This window comes from Chinchilla lanigera, unplaced genomic scaffold (genome assembly GCF_000276665.1).
Source record: "Chinchilla lanigera isolate Chin_1 unplaced genomic scaffold, ChiLan1.0 scaffold00023, whole genome shotgun sequence".
Classification (NCBI taxonomy): Eukaryota; Metazoa; Chordata; class Mammalia; order Rodentia; family Chinchillidae; genus Chinchilla; species Chinchilla lanigera.
Window position 1 is genome coordinate 13,295,673 of NW_004955424.1, and position 14,829 is coordinate 13,310,501.

Genomic DNA, 14,829 nt, shown 5'->3' on the forward strand with positions numbered 1-14,829 from the left:
TGCTGCTGAAGTGAGCACAATATGGAATGCTTCACAAATTTGTGTATAGTACCACTGGTAGTGATGTACACCGACATCTTGTACTGTGCTGCCTGAGTTTATGCTTAAAAATAGCATAATATCACTTCTGTGGTATTTTTGAGGAAAAATGCATAATCCCAATTTGGAGGTTTTTTTGTTTTTGTTTTTTAGCCAGGGCCTCACTATGTAGTTCAGGCTGGGCTTGAACTCACTATTGCCTTGAACTCATGGCAACCCTCCTGCCTCAGCCTCCTGAGTGCTGGGATTACAGACATGTGCCACCATGCCTGGCCAGTGCATATGCTCTTAACCTTGGCAATATTGATGTTTGGGTCAGATAGTTCTTTGTTTTGGGGACTGCCTTTTGCACTATAAAATGTTTCTGTAGTCTGTGACAGTACTCACTGGGCACCAGTACCAGCACCACTACTACCACCATAGTCTTATGACAACCAGAAATATCTCCAGATACTCCACATGTCCCCTGGGAGGCAAAACCTTTCCCTCATTGGGAACTTCTGCCTTAATGTCATCATGAGCAAATAGTAGGCAAACCCAAACTGAGGGAAATTATACAAAATAAATGTCCACATGTGAGCACCAAGGTTTTAAAAGATAAGACTGAAAAGCTTAACAGGTTAAAAGAGGATGAGGAGGCATGATGAACAAATGCAGTGTGGAACATTCTATCAGATTCTGGAACAGAAGGACATTAGTGGAAAATCTGATGACACTGAAATAAAGTCTCTGGTGTAAGAAATCGAAAGTGTAAATAAGAATCAAAAGGTATAATAGAAATTGTGAAATAGGAAGAAATTGTTCAAAAAGAAAGGGGAACTGGGGAGGGTGGGTAGGGGGAAAGGAAGGAAGGGAAAAGAAGGAAATGAGAAAAGAAGGGTAAAATGGAAACAAAGCTTTGTAAATCAAGAGAGGAAGAGGAGTTGAAGGTAGGGGAGGGAAATGGGGAAAAAAGAAGATATATCATGTACAGGTACAAATTCCCCATGATTAATGTGATTATTATGTACATCTAAATTGTACCAGTAAATTTAATTTTTTAAAAAGTGCTACTCAGGAAAAACCAAACGAAACTGAAATAAAGTTGCAGAGGAGGAGTTATACTATGGTAATACAAGACCTGAACATTAAAGAAGATAATTAATAGGTATAGAGGAACTATGGAAACTGTTTTTGCAACTTTCATTCAAGTCTAAAGTTATTTCAAGATAAAAAGCTTTTAAGAAAACAATCTACTGATGCTATTAAAATGCAAGTAAATTTTCTATATTGAACTCTATGACAAAGATGTAAGTGGACATATTGTTTGATATTGCTGAGATGATTCCCATCATTGAAACACTGATAACCAGAATAAATTCAAAGCACACCAGTGCATGTGTGTTCTGCACCACAATTTATATTTGTTGTTTAAATTTTCCTATAAATGGAAAACTTTGCAAAATTCAATTGGTGATTCAAAAAGAGGAACAACCAGAATCACATAATAGCATTGAACTAATTTGGCTTGGATTAAAGTTATTCATGTTTCTCTTATATTTTCCTATGTGATGGGAGACCACTTGTTTTAATATTACTTAAAAGGTCCAGATAGTTCTTATGCATATTAGGTGCTTTAAAAATGTTTACTGAGGACTGGGGATATAGCTCAGTGGCATAAGTGCATGCCTGGCAAGTGCAAGGTCGTGAGTTCGATCCCCAGTACTGCAAAAAAAATAAAAATAAAAATGTTTGCTGAATTCAATGGGTTTTTGTTTTCATTAGGAAAATCCGAGACAAGCAAATATGTTTTATTTATGTTTCAAATTCTGTAACAGTAGATGTTAGGTTTCTTCACTTGAACTTTTTAAACTTCAGAAGGTTATCATTTTGTGCAACTCTTATGAAATATAAACAGAGTGACATATTGCAGACCAAAAGCATGGTTTATAAACTCTGTCAGAAGTCATCACATGGAGAATCAAGAATTTTAGCAATGTTTTGACAAACAGGTAAAAAGTCATCAAAAAATCAATTTTCAGGAAATCTAAGAACTAATGAGGAAACCTGGTCATGAGACGAATAAGGATATAAGGACTGGTTTTCTTTAATGAATTGTCCTCGTGGAGTCCTTAGCAAGTTGTCCCGCTCATGTATGCTCATCAACTGCACCTGCTCCACCCAGTCCCTTAGCTGTGGACCTTCCTGGCTAGCACAAGACAGCTTCTCAGTGTGCACTCTGCCTCTCTGATGAGAGTGATTCTTGGCAGGGACTTCTGTTTTAAGTATTTCATTGTCCATAGGCCACTGTTAACTCTTTTCTACTCTTGGTTGAAGTCTCAAACTAATCCTAAAATATAGGTTGACTAGAATATTTAAGGTACAGAAGGCCATAAAAGAGATACTCAGAATAAGTTTAGATGATCCCCAGATGTGCCATTAAACACTAAATCATGCAAAAAAAAGCTACTCCTTTTTAGGCTTTTTGATGATGAGGAGACTGTTTCAGACTCGTGCTAGTATTCATCCACTATTTATGGCAAGTATAGTGGTTTCCCATTTATGATAGTGATATAAAGTGTTCTTTTAATTTTTTCTTAAGATTAAAGCATGAATCAGTAAAAAAAATGATACAAGCATTAATACATGTAGCATGCAAGTATCGTAAAATTGTGAAGATGTAGCTTCATAATAAAGTTTGGGGAATAATGATCTTTAGTTCTGTGCCCACCTCTGATCCTGTGTTTTTATTCTTTGTCCACTACCTTCTTATTGAGACATAAGATGCTTGAAGTGCACATGTAGTATGTTACTTCCTATAAAAGGAAAAAGGACAGATAAGAAGGGATCCATATGTCTGCTTTATCTTTACAAATAGCAGCATAGAAAGAACAAACTAAAAACCGTGAAGTTGGTGACATAGAACATAGGAGAAATTGGGATAAAAGGAATACAATAAAGGAAAGAGTAATACTTCTCCATGTTAACCTTTTTGTACAGTTTTGACTTTTGTAAACATGTTAATGTCCTACATATTTAGAAAATTACCAAGGATGAGAGGGAAGGCCTAAAACTAAAAACAAATAAAAAAGAAAGTTCCTAAATGCATTTAGATTAATACTATAACTACACTGAAGGAGGGGAAAAGGGATTTATAAACACATTATTTGATAGTATACATTTAGCCTTCACTTGGGAGGGAAAATTGCAAACAAATCTTGAACTCATTTTTAGTAGCATTTTTTTTTAGGGATAGATACAAACAATTCTGAAACCACTGTAGCCATATTCTAGGATTGAGTGAATGAAATGATGAATTAAACACTAGGATTCTCACTGAGAAGGAAAAAAAAAAAAGAACCCTGTGAGAATGGATTAGAACTGGGGGTATTGACGTGGAGTTATAATTTCTAAAATATGTATGTGTGTGTGTATGTATATTTACATGCACATTATTCCCAGCTCAGTCTCCTAAAAGAGCTTAGCTCCTCACAGATTGCCCTCAAGAGCAGTGAACAAAGACAGTCCAGTAATAAGGAAGATATCTAGTACCTAAATCTTGATCTGCAGTAACATTCCCACTGAAACAGTCTTCTCGGAGAAAGGGCTGATTGCAGAGATGGGGCAGGACAGATGCAACATGAGCCTACAACATCTTAGAATGCCAGAAGGTACTCAAAAGAATTATGGATTCAGGTCACAGAAAGCCAGGCTTCTGTGTGAAGGGACTCCCATTTGCCAAATCTGGGACAATTTGAGTACCAGAACAGTAGGCCGAGCAATATATATTCAATAATTCCCACTGAAAAGTGGGAATCCATCAGCCCATGTCAGTAATCATTTGATAAATATATTACTAAGGGGAGAAGAAAGAGCAGTTCTTTCCAGTGGAATGAGTGACGGGGGATGGACAGGGGGAGGAGGATTGTGGTGGAATAGCATAAGTCTGCAGCCAACATAGTTAATATGGGATCAGGCAAGAATCTGAATTTAATGATAAATATAAGTGGATATTTTAATCAGCAGTGTATTTTCATGGTCTTAGTCTTCCTGATTGTTTATTAGTTGTAATGGAAAACATAACTAGACAGTGGAGAACTCAGACAACATCTTGACCAGGTGATCAAAATTATCTCCAGTGAGGGACAAACAGATACTGTATGCCTCCAGAAGCAATATCCTGAGGAGGACATGGCATTCCTTATGTAGCATTCTGGTCAGGAATGCATGTCTTGAATCTTATGAGAAAGCATCAAACAGAACCAAACCGAGAAAAAAAAATGGAGGCAGGAGGATTATATTCTTTAAAAAATGTCAGTATCATATAAGAAAGGAAAAGGCTATGAGAATATTCCTGATTAAAGGAGACTAAAGAGACGTGACAACAAAGTACAATTATGGATCCTAAGGTGTGTCATGTAATGAAGCAATAACAAAAGGCTATAAAGGACTTGAGGTCAATCTATAGAATTAGAATATGCATAGTATCAATTTTAAATGAACCAAAGTTGAAAAGTGTGCTGTAGCACTGGGCCACATCCACTTTTATTCATAAATTGTTTGATACTGAGCCTCTAGAATGGTGCTTGGCATGTGGAAGGCATTAGATGAGTATTTATTAAATAAATAAGTAAATGGTTACCATGAGTCTTGTGTTTTGGATCAGCCCGGTGTTAGTCTTTACAGGCCTGCCTCTCAGGGCTTCCTGCTGGCATTTACTCTTAGCAGTGTTACTGTGCTTATGGCAGAGACCATCTTCTAATGCTTACTCATTATTTTTTTAGTTGCCCTATAGTCTGTGGCCACTTTTCTCTTACTACATTTTTATTTCTACTTTTTCAAATCTATTAGCTAGTAGTAAACGGATGGGATTTTCTGGGATCCTGGTTTGTCTTGTCTGCTTGATTAATCCCTAGTGTGGGCTTTGGATGTTTTACAGCTTTTGGATCTCTTCATCCAGTGGGACTGGTCGACCTACCTTGCTGATTATGGCCAGCCCAACTGCAAGTACCTACGGGTAAACCCTGTAACAGCGCTGACGCTGCTTGAGAAGTGAGTACCCAGTACAGTGGCCTATGTTGGGAAGAGGGGGAGTTAGGATAAGGGGATGATGTCAAGGTAATTTTCCTGGTCCCAATACTTGGAAAAGCTTCCTTATTCTTGCAGTTATCGTAGGTGCTGTCAGCTGTCTCAGTCATTATACTTGGCAAGCCAGTCTTCCTCTTGTAGCCTCTTAATTCTGGAGCCCAACAAGTAAGGCCAAATAGAGAGACCTCTGACAGTACTAGACTCTGACAGTACTGGACTCTGACACTGTCAGCCTAATGGCAAAGTGTCTTTAGAGCAAATAAGAGAAGAAAGGAAGCTGGCTTGCTTTGGGGCTCAGGCTCACCTGGTGAGCACAGTGCAAATGGTCTCAGTCACGCAGGTTATGATCAGCAGCCCCACGGAACACAGGGTTTCTCTGGTTCCTACCAGAGAAGTCCTGGGGATTACTGAAACATTCATCTTCCCTGAACTTTGGGACCCTGCCAGACTGAGTTTTATTGTGCTGACGGCCCCAAGAAAGCTGAACAGTCGCTAGCCAGTAAAAGTTGCTCTGCCACAAGCTGTGGTCTCTGAAGCAGAGGTACTACCTCTGGAATTGGCTTAGCCAGATCCATAACATCCTGGAGCTAAGTAATATGTCACCCAGAAGCTAGAATCTGCTGTGCATTGCAGCCTGTCTCTGGCTTTTCCTCACCTAGCAAGAGCTGGCATAGCAGAGACCAGGATGCATGTTAAAGGGCAGCGTTCTCTTACAGTTGGAATGACTGGTCAGAAGAGCACCTGCACCTATGCAGTGTAGAAAGTCTAAATGTTTGGCCAGTCAAGCATGTCTCAAATCCTAGGAAGGCAATGCCCAGAGTTAGGAGGCTAGAGCAGAGCCTGAAGCAGGGGAAGTCAAAGTATATCTTTCCTACTATGTGCTATGATAGGGGGAGAAAAGGGGAGAGAATGGAGGGAAGGAAGAGCAGGAAGCAGTGCAATGTATTTGAAACCAAGAGACTGACATGGTGTCAAGGACTGATGTTTCCATTTTAACTTTGTTTCCCATGGTTCTCTCTCCCAATGACCTTCCTCCCTAGGATATCTAGAGAGTAAGTATATTATTCACTTGGGCCTTTTCCATCACTCTGAGGCAAGTCCTACTGGCTTCCTCATTGACACTAATGATTACACTAAAATCCCTATCCTATAAATTTCCCCCTGCCCTGACATACTAATCTACTAAACCAGCCTGGTGCCAGTTGGCTGGCTACCTCCTCTATCCTTGATCCTTAGAGTGACCCTTGGCTTACCAATTCCTTTGGGGCTGAGAGTAGTGGCAAGGCTTTTTCTCCCTCAGTGCCCACTAAAGAATTGTTCCCACTCTGCTTTCTGGCACACTTGGTGCTCTTACCAGTTTAGGGTCTAAATTTCAGCCCTGACAAAAGAGAACCCCTGAGAAGTTTCCATACCTCCTGGTGGTGATGCCCATGGCTTTAAGATCTGGAACCTGAGTCTCCCAGGGAAAGTTCCTCATTACAGGCAAGGCCTAATCCCAGAGTTTGTTACCAGTTGAAGTAAGGAAACATTTTGACCTTTGAGTTGGTTCTGAAATGGTTACATTCATTATGTATCCAAATGAGTTCTGAGATACCTTCAGGTCAGTTACTTCTCTAAGGAGTCCTTTACTCCTCTGTTCCTGAGAATCTGTAAATCCAGAAAGTACAGGTTCATCCACTTCCTGTGGATCAGCAGTGGGCTAAAATAATCAGCTTCTGTCTACCATTCTGAAGGCCTACTCAGTAACAAAGCTATGTTGTAGCCCTAGCAGTCAGCAGAGTTTAAAAGCTTCCTTCCAAACACAGTAGGGAAAAGGCTACCCAGATCACTTAAAATCCATATCTTCCAGCCTCCTAGGAATCAATTCCTTTACCTGACCCATTCCTGCTTCCTCACAGTCGGCTACACTGAGCTTGACAGTCTCTTCTGTCTGGCCTTTCTTACCAGGATGAGACATAGAAAGACCCAAATACCTGTTGAAGACATTCAGGAAAAAGAAGAGACCTCGATGTCATTGAGAAGTGGTCATAGCGGGAATATAAGAGGATCTTGGGCTTGCAGAATGGGCTGGGATATGGGAGAGTTTTGGCTTGGGAATATTCCTGAGTACAAACCCACATGTCACTATCCCCCCTCAGGGCATGTGGGTTTACCCGTATAGTGCCTAATTCCAACTCCATGCTTTAATGGCCAAGAAATCTTGGCCTCTGCAGTAGTCTGCCCTTGTCTTCACTTTCCCCTACATATTACAGGAGCTTCCCATGGGAGCTGAAGGCTAGCTCTGGCTGCCTGTCCCTGGACTGCTTCAAGGAGTTATGGAATTAATGATCACATAGAACATTAAACTAAATGTTTGTCATATAGAAAGTAATTCTTCTTTATTTCCTCTTTCTTTTTTCTTTGTTTTTTATTACTGTTCTTTAGATTTATAGCATGCCCAAAGTGGAAGGGGAATCCTTCTCTGGGATCATCTAAAAGGAGACCAGTTCCCCAAACAAAATTGTGCAGCTAGTATGTAAGGGACCAAATACTATCATCATCACTAGAGCCTGGAGGACCTTTATGCTTTCTTTTCACCCAAGCCCAGTCACCCCTCCTTCCTCCTGGAAGCACAGGCCTCCACCGCTGGGTGATGATTCTGAGTGTGTTTGATGAGTAATTCCAACCCAAAGGAGCTGCTTTGAGCTTAAATTAGGGAGAAAAGTCTCAATTAGTTTTGGCGACCCTCCTCAGCCAGAGCTATACAGCTATAGTTCCCATCAGAACTTTTCTTACACATATAGTACCTTATAGTACCTTTATGACATAATTCTGGAATGTATGATATACCTTATGCTTACTGTGTATATGACATTACATACATACATATAGCAGATATAAATGCCCTTGTAGAATCTCTGCCCTTTTGACTCACTGACCTCTAATCTGCCCCCTTTGCAAACCACAGCCCACTTAGGGGGAAAAAGGCCCAGACTTAGCCAAAGCCCCATGGGAAGTACACCTGGGAATAATTTATACTTCCGTCAGCCTCCTTCCCTTCCCTCTTACAGCCTATCTCCATGCAGCCTAGGGAGCTGTGAAGTGGGAGAGCTGGCGCCTCTCCTAGGGAATTGTATAAAGGCTGGTCTATCCTATCCCCGAGAAGCTGATCTGTCCACTATCCTTAATTCTCTAACATTAAAAGTAGCTATGGACTGGGGCTGTGGTGTGCAGAGGCTGGGACCAGAGTTAACCATCACCAACAGGTGCTAGGGGGATCTAGAATAACAGATTTGTACATTTTGTCAAAGTGGCTTGGTCAGACTTGTAGGTTCTGTGACAATTCCTTTATCCATGCCTCCTAGGTAGCATTCTGCATCTCACAGAACCACTGGCCAGAACTTCCCATTATTGGTACTCTTGGGATAGTGTCATCTGAGGAGCTTTAGCATGACCCAAAGATCAAAAGTCTAAGAATATAGACAGCCATAAATCAGGGGCTCTTCTTGCTTAAAACCCTGGTTTCTCAACTGAGGGGATGGACCACCCTTTGGTACCTTCTTTCCTTAGCACCATACTTACTTAGTCGCCTGACTACCTATCAGGGCCTTACCCTGAGACCAAAGAAAAGAGATTAATTAGTCAAGGCCATGATTTCTTTAGGGATAGGAGAAAGTAACCAGCTAGAGTGTGGCTTAGAAATACATAGTGACTTTTAGTTATTTATGTTCTCTTGGAATTACTAGTTTTATGAACATTTTTTATGCTTCACTTCCAAATACCATCTGTAAGGTCCCAACAGATTCATGAAGAAGTAATGAGTGGATCGTGGACATTCTGTAAGGGTTTAATGCCTAGCAGAGCTGTGGCATGTCTCATACTCCTTTGTCATGTGCATACCTGGAGGGAGAAGGGATGAATGAGGTGGGTAGGTGTGAGGGGAGTAAGAAGATGGGTCCCTCCAAAGCTGGCTCTTGACTGTTTTCCAAGTATGATCATGCCAGAAGGGCAGCTTCCTGATCAGTAGGTAAGTACAGGCCTAACAATGGGAGAAGTCTGGACTCTTCCACTCTAGGTAGCAGTTAAGATATATCATGCCATCCTGCCTACTGCAGTTTCTCTTCTAATATCTCCTCAAACACTTTCCCCTCTTTCTTTCCTTCTCTGTTTAGGATGAAGGATACTAGCCGCAAGAACAACATGTTTGCACAGTTTCGGAAAAATGAGCGAGACAAGCAGAAATTGATTGACACTGTGGCCAAGCAGCTTCGAGGACTCATCAGCAGCCACCACTCATGAAGGCTGGCCTCAGCCCATAGGGGCTACTTCCTGCAGCTCCACAGTCCAGGATCCAGCTCAGGCTGGCGCTGCATTTGTGCTTTCTTCTTCAAAGAGAACATATGTATTTTTTTATTAACCCTGTACAGTATTCACATAATCTTTCCCTGATAAAAGAGACATGAGGATAAGCAAGTACATAAAACGTTGCTAGTGGGGACTTGAAAGTTATTACTACACTGTCTGTATTGTCCTAGAAAAGGAGGTGATATCATTCTGAATGTGATAAACCACCTCTCATCCATGGCTCTACAGTTTAGTTCTGGAGCCTAGGAACTACCCAGACAAAGTAGGTGCTTTTTCTAAGAGGTAAGGTGAGTAACCAAAGGATAATAAAGTATATCCTGTTCACTCCCGAGTGCCCATTTACCACGTAGATGAGGCTAATCCTTCTTGATGCAAGGAAAGAGCCTATCAAACGTTACTGTTTAACACACTAAAGACAGTTCTAGGTGTCCATTTCTCAGTCTGCTGATTTTCATTGACTGGCGTGGCAAGGTGACAGCTTCACTTCAGTCCCCCAAGGATTGTTTCTTTAGCCCTGATCTGACCCAAGGGTTTTACTGTTTTTTTTTTTTTTTTCCTGTGGCAGGATAAACAGCAGTACCTTTGGATCCCAGGATTCACTGCAGGTTGCTCTGACATTAGGAGTGTTGGCTCTCAGCGTAGGGTATTTTTCTGGATTTTAAAAGCAAACAGTTTGAATTAGAGCCCCAGTCCTTTTCCTCTTTATCTTATTCCCTTCTATTATGGTCAGAACACTTGGTTCAAAATGTAGGTCAACAGTTATTTCTGCAGGTCCTCACAGAGAGTCACAGTGTGCTTCTTCCAACAGTACCGTTGAGATTGGTCAGATCTCAGAAGCCTGAAAATAGTCCTCCCTTTACCCTTATGTAAAACCCAAGGATTACTTGGTATGTTCATTTGTGTTTAAAACAACTTTCTGGCCAACATCTTTAAAGGAAATTTTACCAGCTGTGCACTATGGAGGCAGCCATGGCTAGACTAGGGATGAAGCCACTGCTACCATGAGGAAGACAGGGCCAACCATGGCTGGAGGCATGTTGCCTCTGGCCCAGTTGCCATTTTTACTAAGTTATATACCGTATACAGAGCTATTCTTGGTCAAGCCCAAGGCTTCCATCCTTTCCTGAAGTCCCTTCTCAAAGCCATCTTTTGGCCTCATCTGAGAATAATTGCCTATAATCCTGTCACCCAGACTCTAGAGTCTAAACCAACTTAGCTTGGAAGCTGTATCTGTTGTCCTAGATGGACTCCAGAGCCTTAAGGTAAGGGCTTTGCTATAAGATCAGTTAGATGAACCTACACTTTCAGACACTTCAGGAAGATGCTACTACAACTACTGGTAAGAGTATACTTTTACATCACCAGGCAATGACAAATAAGCCATGTGGGCATTTCCAGCTTGGATTAGAGGGAGGAAAGATTCATCAGGTAGAATTTTGCACAACTTTTTTCAGCTATTGGGTTGCTTCTGAGAAGGGTAGTGCTTCCATTTTCATTCCCCACCCTCTACCATTTTCATATCATATCTTGAAAACCGTGGAAAAGAAAATATGCATACTGATGTGCAGCCCTCTTCAAAGCTGGAACAACCAGGCTGCATCCAAGTTCTGCAAAAGCCTGTGACACCCACGGTTTTAGAAAGAGGGTTAGGGTTATGAAAAACTTGATAAGCCAAAGGAAGGCAGGGCCTGTAGGAATGAGACCCAAGAGATTCCAAGCCCAGAACTTCATTGCAAAAGCTGAGAAATGGTTACACTAATCTGAAGTCATGTTACTTGAGAAGGACCCCAGATACCCTCCTGTACTAGTACTCAGTGTGTAGTAAGATCTCTTCTGCTTTGCATGCTGAGACTTTGAATGGAGTGGAGTGAATTTCAAGCATGGCACTGCATTTGTCTTTCTAAAGAGCCATCACTGCTGGTCTGCTCACAAACCTCTGCCCTGGAAGAACTGTACTGTAGAGGAAAAGGTGAACAGCATGGAGAAATAGGGGCCACTCTACACCTTTGACATGAAGTCCTGCTAAAGGAAAAGCTTATTCAAGCACAAGACTCATAAGGATGGACCCTTTGGTGTATCTCCTCTGCCTTCTCCGTCTACCTTTACTCCTCCCTAACAAAACAAACCAACGTGCTGCTTCTGAAGTGTATATAGAGACTTACTCTTAGTGGCCCAGGAAAAGTAAAAACAGGGACCAGCAATGTCAAGGGGTTTTGAATTGGTGAAGTGGGCGTTTCTTAGTTTTGTCTACAGGCCTGTAGCTGAGCCACCACTTGAAAGGACTTAGGCAGAGCATGTGTGTTCATGCCACTCACACTCCTCATATCTGGCCTCACATGCCTAGGCATATACCAGTGCCCTAGAGGGTTTTAGAAGAGGGCAAAAATGCATGGTGGGAAGCCTCCTGCCTTCTAGTCACTGAGCTTTTGTCCATGCTCTTGAAAAACCCAGATCTATGCTTCTGAAGAGAGTCTGGTTTAGGACCCCAGTGGTTTCAGTAGTAATATGGACAGCTTAACACTCAGAGGAAAGTCTCTTTGCACAGACTGGGTGACACTATTGCAAGTGAGGAAGAACACGAAGGACCTGGAACTAGAATCAGCAAAGTCACAGTTGGCAAAAGCCTGGGGAGTATTCCTGGTGATTTCGTTGCATACCAGACCAGTCTCCCTACCCTCAAAGTGATCTAGCTTTGCTGCAAGTGCTTGCTTATCAAGTCCCAGACCCAGGGAAGAGTGGCATTGGCCATGACCTTCTTCCTGGGGTCTCTGAGTACACTCTCTGGGAGCTGCTTCAGAAATCCCTCTACTTGAGTCACCCCTCTCCAAGGACTCTTCTGACTGCTTCAATTGCCTCTTTCTTTTTTTTCTGTTTAAAAATTCTTTTGTTTTTTTCTGTTCTTTTTCTATTTCCTTCCTTCCTTCCCTCCTTCCTTCCTTACTCTCTCCTTCTTTCTTTGTTTGCTTGCACTTGTAATGACTTCACTAATGTGTTGGAAAAGGCCTTTTTATTTTGCACAAGTAGTTACACATTTATGGGGAAATTTTAGTAAAGTCTGTTTTTAACTCTAAAGGGAACTTTTTTCTCTAAAACTCAATAGTAAAGCTACTGATGCAAATGGGCCATGTGGTTAGGAGAAAGCGCCTCTGTGGAAAGAGCATGTTTATTCCTCTTGTACATTTTCCTCTTTTAATTGCTATTAAACGAGAGGGCCTACATACCTGTTTCAAAAGCCACAGTGCTGTCTCATGGGTTTTTTGTTCTTCCATAACTTTTGCACAGTGTAGGTGTGGTTGGTGATAGACCCCAATGGCAAACACTGTGTTCTCACTCAGGGGAAGGAGGAGTGAAGTAGGCAGGGTCCTGGTGTAGAGAAAGCCTGTCTCCACACAAGGCAAGGCACTGTGTTTTGTCCGTGGAAATCTCCGTGACCACTGGGTTAGGTTTCCCATCTATTCAGCTACAGTTGGCATCATCATCAAGAGGAGTAACTTGAAATGTCTAATGTATGAAGACTCCTAAGCTAGGGAATGTCAGGTCCAATGAGTTTTGAAGAACAGCCCTCCTTGGAAAGGCTTCCTCAAGATGGGAAGCAAAACCAGCCTGCAGGAGGAGGAGAAATGAGCCCGTTTGAGTGCTAAGTTGGACAGAGTAACGGGCATCCTTGACTGGTGTGAAAAAGGACCTCATTAAGGAAGACAGCACAGAGAAAGCAGGATGTCAATTAGCTGGCCCTTGAGTTAATTCAAACTTGAGTAAGCGGTGGGAATATTTGAGGTACAGGCCACATTACAGTGCAAAATTGGCACAAGCCTGGTATGTGCTGGGAAGATGATGAAGAATCTGCTAGGTGCACTTGGAACCATGGTGAGTAAGACCAGAATGTCAGTGTAGCAGCTCACAACCTGCTTGCCTCTTAGGCTGGCATGGAAGCCGTGGAAGGAGGTCAGGAAGAGTGTTTTCAGTCATGTCTTCTTGTGTGATGGGCTTTGACACCTGAGAGGCCTGGATTTCTATTCCTGCAGCATCGCCAACTAGCTGAATGACCTTGAACAAATTAGCCACTCCCTAAATTTTGTTATACTTACCATTGAAATCAGAATGATGGTCCTTAGTTTACAATAATGTGACATATGAGCCATGGAAAGCTAACATGCTTGGCCAGTCCTGAGCCATAGCACATGCACAGTCTAAGGCCTCTTCCCTTTCCAATTCCACAGCGTGCCTCATGGCCGAGTGCTGGACCAATGTTCAGAGCTGCTCTGCACCCTGCTTTCTGCTGAGCCCAACACGGGGTTGGTAGTAATGCCCTTTATGCACCTCCACAGGAAGCAGGAGCAACCTTCCAAATCAGACCACCAGCTGCCTAGCTTAGTGTAAAGCTAGTCCTTCAAGTGGAATCTGCCCAGCATCACCACTAGAACCTTATCGGCTTTCACTTTGGTGCCAAAACTTATACTTCCTTCTAGAACTCCAAAGTTCTTCACCAGGGGTCCCAAAAACCTTGAAGAGTGTTGCAGGGAGTGGCTCTCACCTACCCATGTTTTCTGGGGAGAAAATTTATGGCTTTTGTCAATGTCTCAGAAAGATTAATGACTAAAATACCATGAATGATAACCAAATGCCTTTGGAAATGTTGATCTGCCCCTGAGAGAAAGCCAGTTCTGAGCAGCAACCTCCTCACCCTGTGTTCTACAGCTCAGGCAGGTTTTCACAGCCTGCTGTTCTACCTCCCACCTTTTCCTGAGAGCACCCATGAGAACCCCAGGTCACCTCTAAAGATGAGTAAAGCCACTTCCTTTCTCTGGCCACACTGGCTTGTGGTACTGAGGGGACAGGAGGACTCTGCACTCCTCAGAATTCAGAGGCCTACAGTTGATTAAGAAGATGACAAGAGGGCCGGTAGAGAGGCTTGGCCACTATATTCCAGCTGAACCTGACTCACCACAGAACATTTCCCACAATCTAGGTGCTGACTGTCACAGTTTTGGGCCTAAGGCTTTATCCAGGAGAGTCCATCAGCAGAGAATCTCTAAAGGAGAAAAACAAATAGAAACTAAGGGAAAATTATGAAGCAGATACCAGCTTGCCCCTTTCTCACAGCTGGCCAGGCTGATGAGGATGGGGAAGAAAAGAGAGGGAAAGCGCCAGACCCTTTCCCCGGAGGCCTCATTTTGAATTTAATGGACAGCATTTGTGGGGAATGAGAGAGGCTTCAAGCCCAAGGGACCAGAAGACAAAGGCTCTTGAGGAAGTGCAAGGAGGAGGAGGGCCCCCGCATTGTGTGGGAGAGCTCTCCCTCTATCTGTTTCATCTCTGTTGGGGTTAGGGTTACCCTGCATTTGGGGCCCCAGCTGCTTTGTGGGGTCTGTGACATCA

The 14,829-nt window shown here is 42.5% G+C and overlaps 1 protein-coding gene across 5 annotated transcripts in view; it reads left to right on the top strand.

The window, feature by feature from the left end:
* Exoc6b (exocyst complex component 6B) overlaps nt 1–12,686 on the top strand; it is a 530,721-nt gene extending 518,035 nt beyond the window's left edge. For 2 of the 5 annotated variants that reach the window (XM_005385581.2, XM_005385583.2), the window contains 3 exons: nt 4,958–5,070; nt 6,147–6,158; nt 9,258–12,686. In XM_005385581.2, coding sequence (XP_005385638.1) covers nt 4,958–5,070; nt 6,147–6,158; nt 9,258–9,384 — 252 coding nt within the window. In that variant the 3' untranslated portion in view covers nt 9,385–12,686. Of the gene's footprint in view, nt 1–4,934; nt 5,071–6,146; nt 6,159–9,257 lie in introns of all 5 variants that reach the window. The other 3 variants (XM_013514676.1, XM_005385582.2, XM_013514675.1) reach the window with 3 other exon arrangements.
* The last annotated feature ends 2,143 nt before the right edge of the window (nt 12,687–14,829 follow it).